Genomic DNA, 23,857 nt, shown 5'->3' with positions numbered 1-23,857 from the left:
TTTCCAGCATGCGTGTTGAAAGTGTTCCCCATATCTCGCAGCCATACAAGGCGATGGGTTTTACCATATGGTCAAAAAGATGCAAAAATGTTTTAATTGGTGGATCGATAGATTTGATGTCTTTATAAAGTTTGAATGAGGCCTTAAGAGCTTTATTGTATAGATCAGATTTTGCTTCCTTGAATGAACCACAGGAGGATAATATTACTCCTAGATATTTATATTTGTTAGTACATTCAATACATATGTTACCGAACACAAAATTTTCTGACCCATTGGTTCTTGAGAAGATTTTTAAATGACCCTATCCTATTTTTGCATTTTTGTGATTACAATGTATCTCCTCTTTAAAGGAAACAATGCCCTTCATTTGAACAAACTTGAATCCCCTTCTACGAAAGATACTTTTTGCTAAGTTTGGTTGATATTGGTCCTGTGGTTCAGGAGAAGTCGAAAATGTGAAAAGTTTATAGACAGACGGACAACGGGCGATCAGAAAAGCTCACGTGACCTGAGCTAAAAACACGAGTGAAAATAAAATCTATAAAATCTACTAAGTAGGTATGTACCTAAATCTCCCCTATCCCGCCTAGTCGGTCATGAGAGAATCTCGCTCTTAACGTTCAATGTATCAATATTGAAGCATCATTTTGATTAAAAAGTGTAATCAATATCATTGTTTTAAAAAATCGCAAACGTATACAGCGAATTTAATTCATTAAAAAAGAATTCAAAGGGAAAAGGGGGTTTCTCCCATCTAGAGAATTATGGTGCGCCGTTCGTGTACAAATTAGTTAAAACAAAAGATAATTTTGTTGACTATTTATGCTTGTATAGATATCATATGTTTCTATCGGGCTACTAGATCGGTAATTTGTTTCTGATCAGTTCTGGAAAATTAAATTATTTTATCAAAATTTTATTTTAATTATTCCTCCAAAGTGTAATTGTCAGAAAGTTTTAATAATGTTAAAATTTGTTTATAGGGTATTGAAAATGCACATTAAAAAAATCCTGATTAGAATTTCAGCATGTATTTCATAAACATTCATTAATGCACAATCAAATTCATATACAACATTTTGCATAAGAAATTCTTTAAGCATAACAATTTGTTGAGCAAAGGCATTCAAAAATAATCCCCGGCTAGACAAAAATTGGAGTTAATAGTTGAAGTTGGTTTATTAGCAGTCTGGTGGTAAACCTAATAGTGTCTTCTGTTTTATTGTTAAGCATTTACAGTATTGATAGAAATTGAGTTCCAATGTTTGCTTTTTAGCTACATCCATTTGGTAACCACAGTGAGAGGGATGAGTCGTGCTATCATCATATGAGGAACCATACCAGGAAGTGCAGATTTCTTCCTCATGGCCACATGGAAGTTGACTGTTAAAACTGGTTTCTGGATAATAACTCACGTACTTTGCATTCTATTCAAACCAAATTCGGACATATCGATACGTACAAAGAAGGGAAGGTGCCTATCAATTTGGGGGTCAGAAGGTCAAAGATCAAGGTCACAGTGCATGGAAATTAGAAAATGCTGATGCGGGGCCATATATTTTACACATTCTTTAGTTATAAATGAATTAGTATTGTATATGTGCATATATTATTGATGTTTTCTAACTATTTATCATATAATGAAATACATATATAGAATTTGTAAATATGAATTGAAGAATACACATTTTATAACAAATCGAATATTGTTATTGTTTAGAATATATGCCAGTGTAAGAAGGGGGGGGGGGGGGTTTACACAAAATGGTTCAAATCTTTATTCCAATGTACACTACCCCACACATTTTTTTCATTTAAATTAAGCAAAACTATTATTCAAATCTATATTAGTAATTTCAGAAAAAGTTTGATACAGATATTCTCCCTAGGTTGAAGTTTTTGATGAAATAGGTCTTCAGATTTGTGTGATATTTTATCCAATTACGTTAATTAATATTTGATATTTTGTAGAATTGGTGATACATTTTATGTAAAAGTTATTGAAATAATCAATTATGCTTGATTTTCATAAAATAAAAGAAAGTCAAGATTATTCTGTCCTTAATATTTGTTTATAGTGTGTTTGTTGTGAAAATTGGTGATTTTCAAGAAAAAATCAGTTTCAGCAAAGGGGCAAATTTGAAGGGCTGTAATGTTTTAAATGTCTTTCGGATAAAGATGTATCAGTTAAAATGGTTTATCCAAAAAGTTTGATACTTTTGAAAAAATCCAAACAAGGAGAGAACATCCTTAAAGGATGGATCGGATGAAACGTTCTTTCATGAAAATTTGCATTTTGTAGAAAATGGTCATTGGGGATTAAATCTCTGCGAGATTTGAACCGAACAAATTAACCAGTTTAGAATAAAGCTGAAAAGGGCAAGTAATATTAATCTTTAAAACCTGACTGCTTTAATTGCATTTTAAGATCTAATGATAAAAAATTGTATTATTAAACTAAAACTGATTTGAAGTTCAGTTGAAATTGTGCAAATTCCTGACAGCCAAATGTCGGTAAATCGGGGGAGAGGGTGTACGTGGGGAGATCCTTATAAAATCCGCCACAGGAAGAAATGTGTAACTGCTAGTATGGATCCACAGTTATATATACGATATTCCCAGAATTCATGCACGCGACAGAAATCTAAATGTACAATTAAGTCTTGAAGAATCCCAAAAATGAAATGGGAGAAAACGAATTAGACAAATTCCTTTATTTTCTGTCGAAGACACAGTATCAACAGGCTGTTTCATTCAGCTGGAATCCGTCATACCCTGAAATTGAACGTCATATCTTTAATTAGATAACGGAATTCGTCATACCCTGAAACCGAACGTCATATCTTTAATTAGATAACGGAATCCGTCATACTCTGAAACTGAACGTCATATATTTTATTAGATAACGGATCATTTAATGAACTGATTTAATGGAGAGAAAAAATCACATCATAAGAACCATGCAATATGTGGTACAGTACATTTGCATTTTGTGCAGTAAATGTTTTGAAGGCAAGTGTCACGCTTGGAAACTGACCAGTACTAAGTATATATATACTGAAAAGAGCCATCTTCTGTGGATGACATTTACACGTAACTTACGGGTTTGGCCGGCAATGACAGTGTCCGTCAGAGAGGCATTCCCAGTGCATGTGAACTGGACATTTCCCAAGAGCACTGCATGTGGACACGGTGGAACAAGCTTGTAAAATATGAAGTGAAAATGATATACTAGTAATCCACTGTCCCGATAAAACCATATTCCCTCTGGGTTTACAGTCTTCTATTTCCAAAAATGTGAAGTTATATATGTGTATATATTTATTATGAGAAAAACAACACTTTACATTATACACTCCAGCACTAATCAGTAGATGTGAAAACTTGTTTTTTTGTTCTTAGTTTTATTGTAATAGGTACAAATACAAAATTCCTTCTTTTTTTGTTTAAAAAGACATGCAAATTTTCTATGATGTTCAAACATTGAATATTTTACCCTTCCCTATATAATTCTATTTACAATTTCCCCACTGAATGAACTGGAATAATCATAGCAATAAATTACATTCCATACGATAAATTGTATTCATTTTACTTGTTTAGTTTTCATTTTTTAAAAAATATTTTTCGTTGTCGTTTTAAACAGGTTACCATCCGTACTGAACTTGGAATGAAATGCTAAATATAGATTAATCTTGAGAGGCTTACTGGTGTCGGGAGCCGTGTGAACGCATGTGCATTGGTAGCTAATACAAGTTAAGTGGAACCCGTCATTACATTTGGTGGTGCATCGGGAAGTGTCGCCATGCCAACCACAATACTCCGACATACAAACACCTGTCAAAACATCTCTACTACTTAAAAACTGATGCGCATTTATTGAACTGAAAAGTGAGAAGTTTTTGTGTGCATATTAATCTGGGATTCTGTGAAGGTACCGGAATATCAATTGATTGTGTTTATAATGTCTTACCAATTGTGAACAAAACTAACAGAGCCGTCTTCATCTTGGTTCACAGGTTCGTGCACTTGTGAAAGAGTCGTGATAACAACAGAAACTTATCTCTTCACGATTTCATTCCGTGTGACAATATTCCCACACAAGATATCGTTTTTCTATGCCTCTTATCTGAATAATGCTATATTTGGGTTGTCATTCATGTATTCAGATTAATTGATTATAAATGTATTTCATTTAATTCACTGAATCACAGAATACAAGTGATTTGCATTAAAGTTGCATGATCGACAACGAGGCTAGAGGAGCACTAGGAAATACAAAACCTGAACATTGATCAGTGGCCGCGCCCCCCGCCCCCCCCCCCCCCAGTGGCCGCCCCCCCCCCCCCCCCCCCCCCCCCCCCCCTTCACAAAATTAATACGATCCATTCAATACATCAACAACAAACACTGAAATGTATAAGCCTTATTTGTGAGAACTAAGTCGTTTCCGGGATGCCGCCCCTGGCCCCCACCAGGCTTCACCCTGGACCCAATGGGAACCTCAAGACAAACACCCAGCTGTTTACAGTTTTAGTGCCCCAGTTAAGAAATTTCAGCTGAATCCACTACTGAATATCGCATTTGACTGGACACATGTGCTTGCAATTGCATGCAGCAAGAGGAGAGGACAGTCTTACATTAACCTAATCACAGTGAACACTGAGCTTTTCGCAAGCACTCGACATATATCACCTCAAAAATGGAGGCTCCGTGTCTCGGCAGGCGTTGACACGACAAGAGAACCCTCGCTGCTACGGCCCTAATTAAGCGCTTTTAAAAGCATACCTATGTATAGGTCTAAATTTGTGGTACTTCGCCTACAGCTGGTAACGTCTCGATATGAGTGAAAAATTCTCGACGGAACGTAAAACAAACATCCAACCTGAACTGTTGGCAGTCTTAGATAATCTAATCCCGACACATTGGTGGGGGGGGGGGGGGGGGGGGGGGGGGGGGGTTGTTAAATTCTCAGTGTCGTCACTTCTACACGTTCTGCTTGATCCATTTGCGGCACCCGATGGTTCGGATTCTATTAGAATAGGATAGGCAGGTTTGTCCAGTGCTCCACATCATGACGCAGCTTTGTCCAACAGTTCAGTGTCGTTGTATACAGACACTGTGTTCTCACAACACGGGAAGTTCCTTACTCAAATTGTGTACATATATAACATTTTCTCTGTTTGAGTAATATATCTTCATTTAAATATAAGTTTACACTGGATTACAAACATATCTATGCTAGCTCACGTTTAAACCTATATGTGTTGATTGAGGGGTGGGGGTGAAATTGTGCATTCCAAAACAAAACTATGTCCTATCTTTTAAGAATGCAAAAATGTTGCTGTCCTGTATCAGATGCGTAATAAAAAGTGTGTGTTCTATCTAATAAACAAAAATAAAATATCTGTAGTTCTTCATAATGATCGCTTAAAAATTTTCTCTACATTTTTATATCAAGGGCCTGAAATACTTGTTTATCCTTTGTCATGTTTGTGCAGTAATTTGTCTGGTAAAGTTACAAATCTCAAAATTATTTTCAACTTGGGGGGTGGGGGGTGGGGGTTAAATGGTCGTTTAAAGCGCTACAGTTTGCATCTCAATATTCTCTATCAAATTATTCAAGATGGGTTTAGACCAATCTACTAAAGTACAGACCTATATTATTTTATTTTATATATAGGTAAAATAATATAGGTCTGTACTTTAGTCAGATTGGGTTTAGACTTTAGTTAAATTCTGGTTTGTATCCTTCAAGTTGTGACCAACATGATATAGATCTATATCAGTTTTATTTTCTATGACTGAAATCCATACTCCATGCAAAACTCGTTTGTAATTCACAGCTGAAAACTTATTTTGTTATTTCTAATTACATGTTTTAAATTTTCAAAGGTTCAGTATTTTATTGCAAATTGTCTCTATAGTATATTAAACTTGGACATGAAATAAATCATGTGCATATAATGTTTGTAAGACATATCTATAAGTTCTAGGATTTGAATTAAAAGTTTGAAATACTTTTTTTGATACATTTTTTTTTTTCATTGATACATTTGCAATAAAAATATTGCTGTATTAGTGTTGAATATAAAAATGTTGTCATATCAGTATGTAAGCCAGAAAAAAAAGTGTGTTCTATCGCCGCATTTTCAATTTGCACCGGTCCCAACTCTCCAATGAATTTTACATTGAACAACGAACTCTCGTGCCGGAGAATAAAGTAATACCCATTGGGTTCAACAATTACATCGCTAGCTAGAATTTCCGGTATATACAAGCATGAAAACCAAGGGCGTCGCAATCAACTTTTTCATCAAGAAGATTAATTTAAAACCTCTTAAAAACATAAAATTTAGTTTCGACCCTTATCATGGAGGAGTTCGTTCAATAAGGTAAGCTGTCGTGTGTTATTGTAAATTTTGTTCTGCTGGTTAAGTGTCGCGTAAACAAAGTAAACTATCATAAAATATGATCAGTTCATTATCTTGTTTTGATTCCTTGTGTTTCAGAGAGATGATGTGTATTGTAAATTCACCAAAGTTGATAGACACGAATCCGAATATAACAACTAAAATTGACATTAAAAGTGATAGAAGTCCTCCGGAAATGCAGCTGAAATTTGGTAGGAAATATTTTTTACTTGAGTGTTTTTATTTTTTATACCTTAGCGAAATTTTACAGTGACTTGGAATTTACAATGACTTAAATGTTTGATCTGGTTAATGATATTTTAAGTACACCAATCAAGAAAAACAACTGTTACAAACATTATGGTTAAACGAATGATGATAAAAAAAAGAAATTTGATTTACAACCATCTGTCATGACTTCTAAAACTCTACAATTACTTTTTATATATCGGATTGTTATGCCCTCTTTTTGAGTTTGTGGTTGTCAGATGGGTTTGATTGCTGATGGCTAGATACTGCAGTCTATACGAAAGTTTTTTAGACCACACAGGACATACGGTCCTGTGTAATCAATGAACACACCGGATCGAACCAAATTTTGTCAGACCGAAAAACCTAATGTAAAAAAGTGAAACACGTGAAAATGCAAAAACCAAGGGAATCTTATTTATTATACTAGTAATACTATACCAGGGATCCCTCCCGTATAATACTTTAGACAGTCCATGCGGTTTTAATCACATTCATTTACGTATTTGGATTTGTGTGCTATTTTTTTTTTACTTATAACAAACATTTAAATGACTCCGCATCAAAATAGTAAAGCTCAAAACCGGACACTGAGACATCGGACATTCCGGTCCGGTGTAAAAAATGATGCGTCGGACCTGAGGCACTGCACATCGGTCAGGTCCGACGGTCCGATGTCTTTCGCATAGACTGAGATAGCTCAGTTGGTAAAGCACCTGACTAGAAATTCAGGAAGCCTGGGTTTGAATCCCAGTCTGGTCCATACACAGCATTTTCTCCCGTCGTGTTACAAATGTATATATATTTAATTTTGTTTCTTTGTTTAGTAGTGTTGACTCATTATAATTCTCATTCTTCTGCAGCTGATGGCCATTCCGTAATATTTAAAACTGAACATTTAAGTACAATGACAATTTCTGAAAAATTTGCAAAACTGTGTCAAGATCGAGTGGAATCAGTTTCAGTCGGGGAATCAGCCATTTTTGCATCATCCAAACCAGGAAAGATTGGAAAGAAAAAGTAACCTGTGGTCAAAGAATGTGTGTCAGATAAAGTGTGTCATAAAAATATTGAATAATTTCTCATCGTTTCTTTTGATTGTGATACTTTTTATACTGATGCATGTAATGCTAAAAAAAATGATTACATTAAAATTTTTAAAAATTTATCCTGTCAAATCAATTATGAAGTGGCATTTACTAGAAATGAAATGTGGTCATTGAGTGGATGAATGTAGTTCAAGTGATTTCTGTTGAATGTATTATTTTAAGAATGAAATATTTCTGCAGATTTTCAAAAATATTGATTTTGAACCTAAACCAAAATGGTCCTAGATTAGACTCAATACAAGGGGCAGATATGTAATGAAGCACAGACATTCACTAAAAATTTTTAAAAAACACCACACCAGTGGTAGATTAAAGCCTGTGCTCCCTCCCCCCCCCCCCCCCTTAATTTTTTCAAATTTAGGGTAAATCATGGTCTCTTGTTTAGAAAAATTTAAGAGTTTAACTATATAAGAAGCAATAATTTCTTCCTCTCTTGGAGAAATAAATGACAAAACCTTTTAATTTATTGAATTACTTTTATTGGGAGAACTTAGTACATTTTTTCCAAAAGCCCTTAAGATTTGCATCATTTTATTAATTTCACCTTATCAACATTGACAGAATATAGTAAAAATGACTACATAGGAGACACATATTAAGCCCTATAAAATCCAGGAGCTTCCAGAGACTTCGTCCCCAGGGCCCCCACCAGGGCTTCACCCTGGACCCACTGGGGGCCTCAAGGCAGTCCTCAACCCCCTGTCTCATAACGTTGCCCCTCCCCTTAACCACCATGCCTGAATCCACCCCTTCACACAAATGTAAGTTTGTACTTTGTACTGCACACGACCACACATGCATCTAATATGATATCTACACAAAATAATTATGATGTATATATAAAGAATGTTCACTTCTGTAATATGCAGTTCATTTTGTTGACTATGATGTCACAGTATAGCATTAGGTAGGGCTGTGTGATGCATTGGAAATTGTGGTGCAGAGTGATTCATACCTTTTGCTTTGATGCATCAATTGCATATTTCTGTTTGGTTCAGAATTTACATACACCAAAAACAACAAATATGGTGTTCGAGTAATGTGCAGAACATGTGGATTTTTATGAAACAGATTTAAATTGCTACTGTGTTGGAATTTAGCATTTTCACCACTCAGATACCAACAGAATATGGTCCGCAAGATCCTTGCAGTTTATCTTCATATGACATATAACATTTCAATCAGTACTGGGGTGAAATCAACATCGTAGATAATGAAAAAGATTAAATGTTTTGACAGTTAATATGAGAGAGAAGCGAATCAATATAAGAGATGTTTTCAAACACTCCCAAATGTTAGAATTGTTGAATTTTGACATATTATAGATGAAAACAATTACATTTTAGATTGATTATAGATTTGTTTAATAATGCAAAAATCATGCTCACATTAATAGAAGAAATTTTAATAGGCTTTGAGTCAATGTTTTCTTTTTTCGATCACAGTTATTATATGCAGTTGTAGATAGCTCTGATGTACACAAATAACTATGTTATATAAAAACTTGGATAAAATTAAATCAAGTATATATGCTACTCATTATAAATGTTAATTTTTGCACTGTCATTAGATAAATTGGCCCAACATAAACTGAATTGAGCTAACCCTGAATTGTCCCAGCCTTAACATTGGGTAGTGCTTATTACAGAGAAAATCAACAACTTTGGCACAAGGGCATTCAATGCATTATAGACTTTGTTTTATAAATTTAGTCAGTTTAAATGATATATACTGATTCATTTTGATAATGAGATTGAGGATACCCTATAGAAAGTTTAGTCTAATGTTGAATTGAACAGGTGCCCTAGCTAAAATAGTTCAAGAGATATTTTAAAGATTTTCCCTATACACTACCCACCATAAGTGTACACAAAGGCTTTTTACTCATTTTGGAATGAAACATATTCAATATAATGAAAAGGAGCTGAATTCACCACTGTGTATAACTTTCAATTTATCTCACATTAAATACTCAATAATATGTATAAGTAATTAGTTTGAATTGGTTTCAAGATAAAAAAAATTGCATAATGTCTCTTTAGAAAATGAAGTATTTTGATAAAAAATAAGGATATAAAAAGTAAAAAGCCCAATGTCATCTATTTCTATGTAAAAGTTATGTATTTTGCATAGAAAAATCAGTATCTATAATGTAACACAAATTTTGTATGCACAAGTAACTTAATTTGGTGAGTGTATACTTATTTATGGTGGGCAGTGTATATCAGCATATAAAACTCCCATACATGATACCCTATTGTGGCCCACCCTACCTCCGGGAACCATGATTTGAACAAACTTAAGTCTATTCTATATCGGGAAGCTTTCAAGTAAAATGCTACTTTTCTGGTCTAGTGGTTCTTGAGAAGAATATAAATAAAAGAACTTTCCTATATATATACTTTGTCAGCATGTAAAACATTTCATCCCCTATTATGGATCCACCCTACCCCTAAAGGCCATCATTTTAACAAACTTGAATCTGCACTAGGTCAGGAAGCTTTAATGTATTTTTCAACTTTTCGTGTCCAGTGGTTCGTAAGAAGATTTTTAATTGACAGTTTTGCCTTTTCGTGATTATCTCCCCTTTAAAAGGGGCATGACCGTTCAATTGAACAAAATTGAATCCTCTTCATCCAAGGACGATTTGTACCAAGTTTGATTGAAATTGGCCCAGTGGTTCCAGGGAAGAATTTGAAAATGTGAAAAGTTTACAGACAGACGACAGGTGATCAGAAAAGCTCACGTGAGCTAAAAAAACGGGAAGTAGTTGTCCTGTATATCTTACTTTGCATTTGCATGTGAATACAACCATAAGGGGACCCCCCCCCCCCCTCCCTTGAAATTACGTGCCTGTGATAAGCTAGTAGCTTTCTGAATATTTTGTAAATTTCCACTACAGTAATTATTTTTAATAATCAATGATCTCATAATTTTTTCTCCAATTGCATAAATGACTAAGTAATTAATTCTCAAGGTCACTTTGATTTAGTACGTGAAGTATGCGGTATGATAAATATAACGTACACAGGAGTGTTGATAATCTCACGACGAGAGCGATAGACTGGATAGATAAGGAATTTTGGTCGCAGTCCGACTCAGTCAGCAACAGTCTTCAACCAGTGTCAAGATGAAAGCAGTTCTCGCCTTAGCTGTATGTGTCTGTGTTCTCGGTGAGTGCCGTGACCAGCAATATGCGAATTCTACACGAATTGAATAATTTACCTTTTGTGATTCTCAAATTTCCTTTCGAACGCGTCCTAAGCTAATATTACTCATCTACGTGTGTATAACTTTAAAATCAAATGATCAAACTTGGATATTTAAAAACAAATCTTTCGTCTTTTCCAGCCTTGGTGCACGGTGAGGACTGCCGTCACACGTCTGACTGTGTCAACACAGCCTGCGCCACGGGGGCATTCATCGCGTGCTCTCATACCGCACGCCAATGCACGTGTTACACACACAACACGCACGGAATTTGTAAGTTTAGGATACTCTAATGAAATAACTTTTTGACTATAATCCAGTTATTAGAGAAAAAAAATCAAGAGTTCGCCCCTTCTATTAATTATATACTGATTAATTTGCCGGCGGTACTTTTACTGGAGGTTGAAGTCATGGTAACGTGTACACTGAACGTACTCCAAGAGTATCTCTCTCTTTCTGTATACATGTGTGTGTGGGTCTCAGGAATCAAATAAATAACTGTAATTTGTACGGCAATACCTGTACTAGTAATAAAATAGATAACTGTAATTTGTATGGCAATACCTGTACTAGTAATAAAAAAGATAATTTGGACGGCAACACCTGTACTAGTAACAAAATGACTCCGTGTAATTTGGACGGCAACACCTGTACTAGTAATAAAATAGATAACTAATTTGTATGACAACACCTGTACTAGTAATAAAATGAATAACTGTACATGTAATTTGTATGGCAATATCTGTACTAGTAATAAAATAGATAAATGTAATTTGTACGGCAATACCTGTACTAGTAATAAAATAAATAACTGTAATTTGTATGGCAGTACCTGTACTAGTAATAAAAAAGATACATTAATTTGTATGGCAATACCTGTACTAGGAATAAAATAACTATAATTGTTTTTCCAAATAATTTAGTTGCTTTTATTTCAAAATGTTATGTACTCATATTATTATTTTTTCCAATTCAATTCAATTTATTCTCATATTGCACAAAACAACATAGAGAAGATATAAATATATACACAAAGAATTCAGTTGATGCAATGCATGAAAGCGTGTACAGTTTATAATTCTTAACCTGGAAGGGTAACTCTCTTGTGAATTATATTTATGAATTTGGAAAGATTACTCATAACATGAAAACAAGTAAAAGAATTTTATGACATTTGGTCTGTTTGTGTAGTTAGAAGGTAAATAATTTTTTTTTACTATCCCTAAGAGCTGAACAGGTCATGATAGAGTGAAACTCATCCCCAACCTCATTTTCACGTAAATTACAAATTCCCTGGTTTTGGGCACACCACTCCATCTGCCTGTCTCAATAGGTAACCTGTGATTACTTGTTCTAAATTTACTGAATGATATTTGGATCAACAAAGAAAATAGCAAATGTACCCCCCCCCTTTTTTTTTTTGCAAGCAAAGCAATGCGTTCTGCAAATTAAATTGAATTTACAAGGGGGTCATTATTCTACGGGGTCATTTTTCTAAACGTGAAATGGACTGATTTTTTGAAAAAAGACATTTTTTCTACGGGCAAAAGGGGTAATTATTCTACGTCGAATAATGACCGGGGGTCACTTTTCGACGTCGAAAAATGACCCCCGGTCATTATTCTATGGGAGTCAAAATTTGCCTCTACACCGGCGAAGGGCTTCAAAATTTCGGCCTATGCTCGGCGCTTACGGCCTTCGAGCAGGGAGGGATCTTTATTGTGCCACACCCGCTGTGACACGGGACCTCGGTTTTTGCTGTCTCATCCGAAGGACCGCCCCATTTAGTCGCCTCTTACGACAAGCAAGGAGTACTGAAGACCTCTTCTAACCGGGATCCCAACGGGACTAAACACGATTGAAGAAGACCGGTAACACGGTCGAAATATTTCAAGAAAGTGTTTAAAGTTTTATGTTTTCCTTGATATTTACATTTCCAGCGTTTTTGTCTTTGATATCTCTACAAATTGCGGTACCGACAGCATTTTCCTCATGAACGTGCTGCAGTTGTTGATTGATTGTATATTGTTTAACATCCCGCCTGAAAATTTTTCACTCATATAGAGACGTCATCATTTGCCCGTGAAGGGCTGCAAAATTTAGGCCTACGCTCGGCGCTCACAGTCTTTGAGCAGGAAGGGATCTTTATCGTGCCACACCTGCTGTGACACGGGATCTCGGTTTTTCCGATCTCATCCGAAGGGTGGCCTCTTACGAAAAGCAAGGGGGTATAGCCTGGTACCCGAGGCCTCGGGTACCAGGCTAGCAAGGGGTACCGAGGACCTATTCTAACCCGGTCGCGTGTCTGGTCCCCGCCACTCCTTGATCACCCGCATACCCAAAAACGAGTGATCAAGGAGTGGCGGGGACCAGACTAACGCGACCGCTGCAGTCGTAAACAATGAGCGTATTAATCTCGATGTACGTTTATTTTATAACTGCAGGGAATTCCAACAGAAATGAAACTAGAACGCAAATGTAAATATAAGATTTAATAAACATCTATGAGAGTACGAACTGCAACCCTTTACGCCGGCATATTTTTTCATGAAGCACTCTCCCGCTTCATGAAGTATGCTGGCGTGAAGCATGGCACAGTTCATATCCTCATGAATGTATTTTAAAATAGAACAAGGTACGGTATTGGCGGTGTATGGCCGCTAAATTTACGGGATTTTCACCATCACAAATACGCGTCAAACATGGAATGGTTAACAGAAAATGTTACTTTATATTGTAAATTACGACTTTTTTTCTTTTCTGAAATTGGAACCTTTTGTATGAAATATCATGCATCAATTTCATATCTCTTAAATATACATGTATGTATGTGCGATTAACTTTAAACAGAAGTGGATTGATATTTGTAAGTTGTGACACCGATCGACTAATTTGTCGTATGTATAGAGATGAATTAACCCTTGATGTTATCCTACATTTTTAATGACTTTGAAACTGCATTGTTGTTATATAGCCTATATCTGCTGTATATTACATATACAATCTAGAGTTAAATCTAATTGTTGTACTTGTATATTTACATTCATTGAACTCTATCTATATCATAAATGTAATGCTTCAGGGTGATAAGCATTTTACAAGAACTCCGCCAAATGTATGCAATTTGTAGCGCCCCTCTCACGTTCGATCCGCTCCTTTTATGTTCATTTAAAAATGCTTTCAGCTTGCGCTAGTCGCGACACCTGCCGGGACTCCAGTTACCTCCACTGTGACCGTGACGAGAGACATTGTGTGGACGGATATTGTCACTGCACCCACAAGTAAATGTTCTAAGCGGCCTCAATCATTGAAGTCAATTTTTCGATGAATGCGAAAAGTCTCGTTAAAAGCCTGCTTTGTTACATTGATATATCAATTATTATTTTTCAGCTGATGTTACAAACACCAGAAACTATGTGTATGTATGCAGTTGAATAATAAATATAAAGACATCGCCAGCTCTTCTACAATTCATCCTGGAAAACTTACTGTTTCAAAGGTTGATTTAGTAATATTTAGAGTATCCTTGAACGAGTGTATCTTCTGATACCAGTCGAGGGGGCGGAGCCCCCGAGACTGGTATCGGAAGATGCACGAGTTCAAGGTTACTCTAAATGTTTTGTATCATTGCGTTCAGAAATTATTGCATCATCCTTAATTATATAACTGTACTCTAACAAGGAACTGTGTGAACAAAATTTAGACCAATCAAAACTCATTATCGAAATCGCATGTTTATCCGATACGGTCGAATAAAACGCTTGTCACTTTTTAAGCAATAACCACCATGGACGATGGCTGGGAATTTTTGCTCTCACAGTTTGCAGAATCCGTATATAGAAAATCAGATACATGTTAAAGATTTGTTGCAAAGTATGACACTCGATCTACTGGGACTAAAAAATGAACCTCATGGATTTCGATATAGGAGATATTTTGGACATGATGGAGATTGATTTAAGTGCGCCAAATTTCTCCAGTCCTGAGGTCGAGATGAAAAATGAACGATTTGAACCGGTGTCCGATGATGAAATTCAGCGTTTGATAGACTCACAAAAAATCTTAACACTCGTAAAAATACTAAATGGGCAATTGATACGTTCAACAAGTGGCGTGACGCACGGGGCAATGTCCCATTTTTGACCGAGATGAATTACTAGATGCAACGATTTGTGTTGAAGTAAGAAAACAAGAAGACAGCTCGTAATATCCAATACGTTTATTTGAGTTTGTTTTATTGATAATTAAATGGACTAGTTTGTTTATATTGTTTCTCCTCCAATGTAAGGTCAACTGTCATTGAGATTGTCGATTCACCCTGACATGCTCTATCTTGATAGAGCATGGTTGTTAGAGCACAACAAGTCATGGTGTATCAAAAATAAAAACACAGTGATCATCAAAGGAAAAACTGATTTAGACAAATGTAGAACACCCTAATCCTACTGGTGGATGTAGGATATATACATAGGAAAAAGTATTGCAAGAACAAAGTTTTTCTTTATAATTGTTTGTTTTGAAAACTTTAAATTCAGTCTGTACCTGCATTCGTCTTCAGTACCCCTAGATAGAATGTTCTATCGTTAAAGTGATACTGAATGTCCTACGGACCCGGTGAGGACCTGTCCCGAGACACAGTTAGATAATTCTAACTGCTGTACCCCTTGTTTGTCGTAATTAAGAGGCGACTGAAATGGGGCGGTCCTTCGGATGAGACCGCAAAAACCGAGGTCACGTGTCACAGCAGGTGTGGCACGATAAAGACCTTCCTTGCTCAAAGGCCGTAAGCACAACCGGTCAGCTTATAACTTTTATGATTATAAAATTGAATAACAAGTTGTCGACTTTATTGGTGTATTAGCAAAACACGAAGCGCAAGGGGATGAGTATGAATACATTTTCTCATAATCAGTTATTACGTATGAAGGTACAGCTGTATATCGCAAAATAACGACCACGGCATTCCTTCGATATTTGCAATAATCTTGGTAGAATAGTATATATGAGAACGTTAATAAACTTGCTACACATTATTGTGAATTGAGTTTGGGTATAACTATAAGTATCATTATGTAGAGACTACATACTAAGGTGTTAACTTGTGTACATAAACAATTTGATTCGGCTGCCCTTTTCTGACAATGTTCATTTCCCGTGATTTTTACCTGGAAAGATGGTTAGTTTTACATGCAAAGTAAGATATATTAGGTGACTGTCCCCTTATCTGTAGTATACAGTTGTATAGTCTTGAAAGTTACGAAAGTAGGGTTGAACTGGTGAATTGAACCCAATAGTGATTTAACCATGTAAACTCAGGGGCCATAAACAAACATCAATTTACACTATACGTGAAAATGCTTGCATATTAAACCCTGGCATTCTCAACGAAGATCTTTAAAGAGAATCTCATAAAAAAAAAAGATCTCAAACCTATTAGACATGTGACAACAAGAGCTTGAATTGTAGAAAACAGTATCTAAAGAAATATTGTTTTAAACACCCCATCACTTTCAAGCTTGTCCAACTATTATCTACTGGAAATATTACGGAATTATGTAAACTTGGTAAATACCTATATAAATGTTCATCTATTAGATCTCAGTTATTTATAAGATTATCCTCAGTATCTATCCTGTCCATGTACATCAGTATGATATATTATGTTCTGTTACTATTTCATTGTATAATTTGTTGTTGTATAATTCCAATGTTATTTATAACAATTGTTTTGATTGGACAAAAATAAAGCTGAACAAGAGTTTACACGTCAATAAATCCGAAATCGCGATGTATTCAAACACGCCTGAAAACAAACAACATAGTGCGGGGAAACTATTCAAATTTTTGCAATTGTCAATAAAGTGAAAGAATTGGAATTATGAGAATCAAACATTCTTTTTGAAGAATTTATCGATGTGTAAACTCCGGACATTTTACTCACAAACTTAAACATAAAAGTGCTTCGCACTTTTATTCAGTTTGTGAGTAAAATGTCCGGAGTTTACACATCGATAAATTCTTCAAAAATAATGTTTAATCCCATAATATACTTTATACCTAAGAACTCTATGGTAAATAAACAATACAATACACCACACAATGATACTTCATTATATTTGAATTTAACAGATTTTTAGGTATTTTTGATATTTGCTTTGAAAAATACGTATCATAGGCGGATCCAGTAATTTTTTTAATGGGGATGGGGGTGGGTGGGGATGAGGTAGTTTTTTCCCCACAGATTTGACGAGATAACCCTAAAAATAGTTGAAATATTGTGCGTTTTTCTTTGATGGAACGAGTGTCAACCGGCGAAAGGTACATCATCGTCTGTCATTTTTGATAGAGGGAAATCAATAAAATGACGCAATGATACTACGACCTTGACCTTGAAGAACAGACGGCGTCCTCCACTTGGCATGAGGAGTATTTGGACCAATCTAATTAAAATTAGACCTTTCATCTCGCTCTTCGTTTCTGTTTGTCGCTCGTGAAATAGGACTAAACGAAGAGCGAGATGAAAGGTCTAATTTTAATTATATTGTATTTGAACTGACACCTTCACCTAATCTCGGAGCAATCCTTCATAATTCATGTCTGGAAATTTACTTTCAGCTTCGGTCAGTTCTTGAAATTAATGTGCACTTAGGTGACACTGCTGTTCGCTTCAAATAAGTGATTTGACTATCAAACTAACTCTCTAACACTATTAATTTTGTATTGCTTACCGTCTAGGTATAAAAATTCCAAAACGAAAATGGGCACTAAATTTTCCGTTCAAATGAAGACTTCCATGGCACAATATTTTATCTCCTGGGATTGAACGGGTCTTATAGTTTGCTGTATCTAGTTACCGATACATTGTATCTCTACATACCCACTTGCACTTCGCTAATTTAAAAAAACAAATTAGTGATGGTTTATTTTATGGAATTTACATACTCTCAGACGGTAGGCCGCAAGTAATACAGCATTAATAGTGATTCAGATTCTGTCAATTAACTGATTTGAAGCGATCAGTAGTGTCACCTAATTGGAGCGAGATTAATATTGAACCTTTTGGCTTGTTTCTCAGTCTATGACATTGTTTGTAAACATTATTATCGAATTATTCACAAATAAATATTGTTTAAACTACGTAATTGTACATTATTTGCTACACCTGGCCGAAGCTGAAAATTTCCAGACATGAATTATGAAGGACTGCTCCGAGATTCGGTGAAGGCGTCAGTCCAAATATTCAGCCAAGCCGAATCTCAGCCGAGATTAGTGTACCAAGTTTGATGATCCTAGCCCAAATAGTTCGGTTATGACAGAAATGACAGACATTTTCTCCTCGAGAACGAGTTCGTACTTAGATTTTATATAATGAAATCGTACCCAGATTTCAATTTGTTAAAATGGCAATGTCTCCTGTGGAACTCGTACCTAGATACTCTCTTGTCCAGAGAACTCGTACCCAAAATTCTGGGTATTATACTTCTGGTTACGGGTTCTCCCGATACCGTCGGAGCAGGGACTTATGAGTTAGTATATAGGTCCTTAGTCGGAGTGTCTTGTTTTTTGTATCGTTGTGTTTTAGGCGATTACAAGTGTGCCAACATGTTTGCTGAAATTGGATATTTCATGGATGAGAGAGAGAGAGAGAGAGAGAGAGAGAGAGAGAGAATCGCCACTATGCTTGACGGAGACTGAGAAAGCATCTAACATATATTTGTACGCCCATGAGTTTCCATACTTTATCTTCGGAATGCATCGAAATTTACCGTTTGCTTGACATGTTGAATTTCGCGTGGTAAGTGGGAACACGTTTTACACTGTAAATAGGAAAAAAATTAAATGACGTTAAACACGACAGTGTGGAATTTACAGCGGCCAGGAGTTCTTTGATCTATTCTGTATTCAATTCTAGATGTTGAAAAATTGTCGCCTAGGACAAACAGTACACTATAAATGTTCATTTTTCGATTGATCTCATCTGTGAACGCTTGCGCATTCAGAATGGCGGGGATCTATATGGGAGGAACAAAAGGCATACTTTACAATAATGTGTGCCTCTGTCGGCCTATCCTTTATAGAGGTCCGAGATAACCATGCATGGTTTTAATAGATCACGTTTTAAACCATTTCTTCGACCGCAGACCCTGTGGCCTAATGGATAAGGCGTCGGCCTCCGGAGCCGAAGATTGTGGGTTCGAGTCCCATCAGGGTCGGATGAGAAATATTTTCCTTGTTATTTTTATTCCTGTGGGGATAGAACATCGTGTTTGTTCTATGGTACTGAAGTAAATACATGTGATCATGGAGATGCTAGCATAATTCTATGAATTTCACTTAGGAGGTTATATCGAGGAGTTTTCGAAAAAAGGACTTCCCTTTGCATTTGTAGAAATTTAAGGTGGCACAGTATGTCTTGAAAGAGTTTATCAAATCAACATGAAATAATTTAATCATGAAAGACATAATGTTATGTATTAATAAGTACACGTCAAAAAGGGCTAGTCGTATTTGGGTGTGTTGAATCATTTACATACACACATGGTACTTTTGCAGGACAGAACGAAGGAAGAGGTGATCAAGATAATTGAAGACTTAAAAACAACAATTTGTATCGATAACTGCAACAAATTGTGTTCAGCCTGTTGCTGTTTTTGTCTTTGACATACAAGTACCGGTAAATGATCATCTCATGTAGATGTGCTGGGTACCATGGACGTGACCTTTGATCTTGAACTTTCATGTTCACACAATTTTTGAAGTGTTTATGGGTAAACTCCTCTAGCCGATGTGCCTTGTTCCTAGTTTGTGACATTGCATTTCCATAGATATCTAGCGAGGTACAATATGCATGTTTCATTATACTTTGAAGATTCAGAATTAAAGCTTACAAGATGGGGCTGTATACCCCCACCCCTTGTTGGAAATCGCAGGCGAGTGACTCAGTTGACTCCTAGGCCCTTGATTTTTAAAATACTTATCATTTTAAAAGTTTTAATGACCTGATTCTAAGCTACAATTTACATTTCTATACAGATGCACAAATAGACAAGGTTTGTTGATTCTAGGACTCGTATCTACATGAGCCCAAAAAAGGGTTATGCTATGTATGGCCATATCATCTTAATTATAAGTCACAGTGACCTTGATTTAGGGCACAACACACCTTCTTCTCAAGATGCATTAAATGACCAAGTTTGATGATTCAATACCAAGTGCACTATTTGAGAGATCTGCATTTTAATCAGATTGAGGTGACCTAAGTTTAAAGTTGTGACCTACCCTCTACCCAAGATGTATCAGCTGAAAAAGTTCGATGATTCTAGATCTCACTGTATTTAAGTAGTGGACACAAAGTGGGGCAGACACAATCATCATACCACAATACATCCCTTCTAAAGAGGGGTGTATAAAAACTAGCTACTTTCGTTTCCGTTAAATTGCCCCGAAATAGCAAAAATGAGAGTACAGTGGTGGACACGCTTTTGGCGGATCTAAGCCAGTTTTATTTTTGAAAACAACTTAACATAATATGATTCAGAAGTAAATCTATTGTTTATCGATCCTTGATTTTGATCTTAAAGAAGAAATAAGTTTCGATAATTTTTGAATAAATGAAGTGTGCCCGTTTGTCTCTAGTCTTGAATCATGCATACAGCCTTATGGAAATTTCCAGAACGATGCGCCAGAGGCATTACATCACTATAGACTATTAGGTCTACAACCGATCGCACATTCTCCGGCCTTTCTGGCAAGCCCAGAAGTTGAGATTGATTTACAACATGATCAGTATAAAATTGTGTAGGTGTTCAGTGTTAGTTATACTTATAATCTTACAATAGTTTTGATTGGGCCCATATTTATCATTTTATGAAGATTTAGAATTATATTACTTCAGCGAATTAAAGTGGCCCTGCTACTCTTGAAAAGAATTTGGTTTTAATATTTTTCCCCCCTGATGTTCCTATATAAAACTTTGGTCTCCCTTTGTGGCCCCACCCTACCCTAGGACCTCTAAATTGAACAAACTTGAATTTGAACTACCTGAAGATGCTTGCATATTAATATGACTAATGATGGCCATGTTGTTCTTGAGAAGATGATTATTAAAGATATTTCCTATATATCCCCATGTGAAACTCTGGTCCTTTATTGTGGCCCTAACCTACTTCTGGGGGCCAGACTTTGAAGAAACTTGAATCTGCTCTACCTGGAGATGCTTGCCCATTAATATGAGTAATCGTGGCTCTGCTGTTATTTAGAAGATTTTCCCCCTGTGTATATCCTCATGTAAAACTCTGACGAATATTGTGGCCTCATCCTACCTCTGGGAACTATGATGTGAAAAACTACACTCTACACTATGTCATGACACTCTACACTATGTCATGAAACTTGCTAGTATTTTCAACTTTTCTGGCTCAGTGGTTCTCGAAGATTTTTAAATGACCCACCCTATTTTACCCTTTTCTTGTGCATCTCCCCTTAGAAGGGAGCATGGCTTTTCATTTGAACAAAACTTGAATTCCCTTTACTAAAGGATGATTTGTGCCAAGTTTGATTGAAATTGGTTCTGGAGAAGATGGAAACATGAAAAGTTAACGACGACAACTACATATATGACAACAACAGATGCTGGACAAATTTTAATAAGAAAAACTTACTTGAACCTTTGGCTCAGGTGAGCTAAAAATAAATATCATTCAATGCTTAATTACGAGATACATGTCCTTGTCATATGTACACTGTACATGTACCTTCAGAACATTAATCTTGATCCTTTGAAGAATTTATGAATGATGATTTAGTAGGCAATCAATACAAAGAATTCAATGTCACTAGAGTAATTAAATCTTGCATTTTGATAATATTTTCTTCAAAATTAGGCCTGATATCATTTCTTAAATGTTAATGAATATTTATATAGACATCAAAAAATGAAAACAAACTTTGTGGAACACTATATTTTGAACCCACTGAATAGTATATTTTTTACTGGATGTTTTGTATAAATTTATATTTTTTTGACACTATTATAGCAATGTCAATAATTATTTTTTTGGTATAATTTCACCTATTTTTGAAATGTATGAGTGGAGTATGAATAGTTGGTATGAGTGATTATATATCCATTGTACATCTTACCTTTAAATGGACTGGTTCACGATTTTTGAGAAAAAATATTTTTCATTTTTGATGTTGAACATTAAATATATATATCTGATTTAATGTTGACAGCCAAAATTTTGACCTTCTGAACGCGAGAATAAAAACAATATTTTAGCCTTAAATCTGTGATATGTAAATAAAGACTTGAGTCTTTTCATGTCAACAGACAAACCAGTGAAATGTTAATTTTGTAATATAAAGCATCTTAAATTTGCATACTCACAAATTTTAACTTTCAGATGGCACATTTTACCCAAAGAATGCTTGAAATATGAAAGATATAAATATTCTTAGATCGATATCCATTTCTTTTGAAACTTTCGTAAACAATAACACACCGCAATCTTTGTTTACAAAACAAATGATAAACTCTCTAAAATGAGCTTCTGTGATAATGTATATAAAGCTTAATTCTTATGTGAAATCTTTTAAACACATCAGACAATAGATTTTGATCATTAAAAGTGAAATATAAAATTTTGGGGAAAATCGTGAATCAGTCCCTTTAAAAGTATATATTATGATGCATTTAATTTCTATTTGTACAATGCTAATAAAAAAATAAAAAATAAAAAAAGCAAACTTTGATGAAAAAAGAAAAAAGAAATGCAACAGAACTTAACAGTTCACCATGTCTTTTGCATTTGCAACCAAAAACTAGTGTTAGAAAACTTTTAATAAATTGCACTGCACTTTAATCCAGAATTAAAACTAAAAAATCCACAATTTGTGACATCATAAATAAACACTAACAAATATCACCAAGAACATGCTCTTTTATGGAATCAAATGTTCTTCTGTACAATATTAATGCAATACAATCAATGGAAAAAGTTGGTAGTACAAAGTAAAATCAAGGTTTAGTGGCCCAATTATTTATGGCAATAAAATGATTACATACTGATCATACCAAATACACAATGCTCGTTATACAATTGCTTTTAGATTCTCCCCATACATAAAAGCAATCTCACAAATACCTGCACACATCAAACTATCAAGGTCATAGCACATATAGTCATTTGCATAGAAGTAAGTTCAGTGTCATTATATATATTTTTTTCCGTTCTGGAGCACTTTATTTTCGCCTCCCCAAGAAATCTTTAACAGGTGTATTTCCTGGCACATGCACAGCTGCACAAATCTTTTTATTCCCTACATTTAATCTTCCTCATCACTAGAAATCTTTAACAGGTGTATTTCCTGGCACACGCACAGCTGCACAAATCTTTTTATTCCCTACATTTAATCTTCCTCATCACTAGAAATCTTTTTATTCCCTACATTTAATCTTCCTCATCACTAGAAATCTTTAACAGGTGTATTTCCCGGCACACGCACAGCTGCACAAATCTTTTTATTCCCTACATTTAATCTTCCTCATCACTAGAAATCAGGTTTTTCCTGTGGAAAACTTTTCGTAGCGGAACATGATCATCCATATCCGAGTCATTTGGTGGCTGTGACAGTAAGGTCGCTGGGAAAGAGGCTGAGAAAAAGAACGAGATTAAAATGACATGCGATATATGATGCATCCTGCATGTGCAATTCACTACAAGCTCCATCAAACTTCAACCCAATAATCAGTCTCACAGCAGACAGAATATGCTACTTTCTAGATAAGAGCTCTTCTGTGTAGGAGGAACATTAAGTGGAACTTTGAATGCCTAAATGGAACTACAGTTACTGTTAGTGAGGAAGACGATA

The 23,857-nt window shown here is 35.4% G+C and overlaps 2 protein-coding genes, 1 long non-coding RNA gene and 1 other non-coding gene across 4 annotated transcripts in view; 2 read left to right on the top strand and 2 right to left on the bottom strand.

Annotated features, from left to right (window-relative positions):
- Positions 1 to 2,702: 2,702 nt before the first annotated feature.
- On the bottom strand, positions 2,703 to 4,123 carry LOC125646861 (uncharacterized). The gene is made up of 4 exons (XR_007359841.2): positions 3,977 to 4,123; positions 3,712 to 3,840; positions 3,106 to 3,205; positions 2,703 to 2,778 (listed from the first exon to the last, which is right to left on the bottom strand). It is a non-coding gene; the product is annotated as an uncharacterized LOC125646861 (long non-coding RNA).
- A 2,126-nt stretch (positions 4,124 to 6,249) lies between these two features.
- Positions 6,250 to 7,831, top strand: LOC125646228 (uncharacterized). The gene is made up of 3 exons (XM_048872425.2): positions 6,250 to 6,398; positions 6,516 to 6,628; positions 7,529 to 7,831. Exons 1-3 carry the CDS (start codon positions 6,286 to 6,288, stop codon positions 7,687 to 7,689), a joined length of 387 nt encoding a protein of 128 aa, XP_048728382.1. The 5' UTR covers positions 6,250 to 6,285; the 3' UTR covers positions 7,690 to 7,831.
- An 11,293-nt stretch (positions 7,832 to 19,124) lies between these two features.
- Trnar-ccg (transfer RNA arginine (anticodon CCG)) lies at positions 19,125 to 19,197 on the top strand. Its single transcript has one exon. It is a non-coding gene; the product is annotated as a tRNA-Arg (tRNA).
- Positions 19,198 to 20,934: 1,737 nt separating this feature from the next.
- Positions 20,935 to 23,857, bottom strand: part of LOC125683665 (protein timeless homolog) — a 59,518-nt gene continuing 56,595 nt past the window's right edge. The window contains exon 35 of the mRNA XM_056142434.1: positions 20,935 to 23,639. Within this exon, the coding sequence (XP_055998409.1) occupies positions 23,521 to 23,639 (119 nt within the window). The 3' untranslated portion in view covers positions 20,935 to 23,520. The remainder of the gene's footprint in view (positions 23,640 to 23,857) is intronic.

The sequence above is a fragment of the Ostrea edulis genome, chromosome 6 (assembly GCF_947568905.1).
Source record: "Ostrea edulis chromosome 6, xbOstEdul1.1, whole genome shotgun sequence".
Taxonomy (NCBI): domain Eukaryota; kingdom Metazoa; phylum Mollusca; class Bivalvia; order Ostreida; family Ostreidae; genus Ostrea; species Ostrea edulis.
The sequence above is the reverse complement of the archived record's forward strand: the minus strand, read 5'-3'. Positions and strand labels throughout refer to the sequence as shown.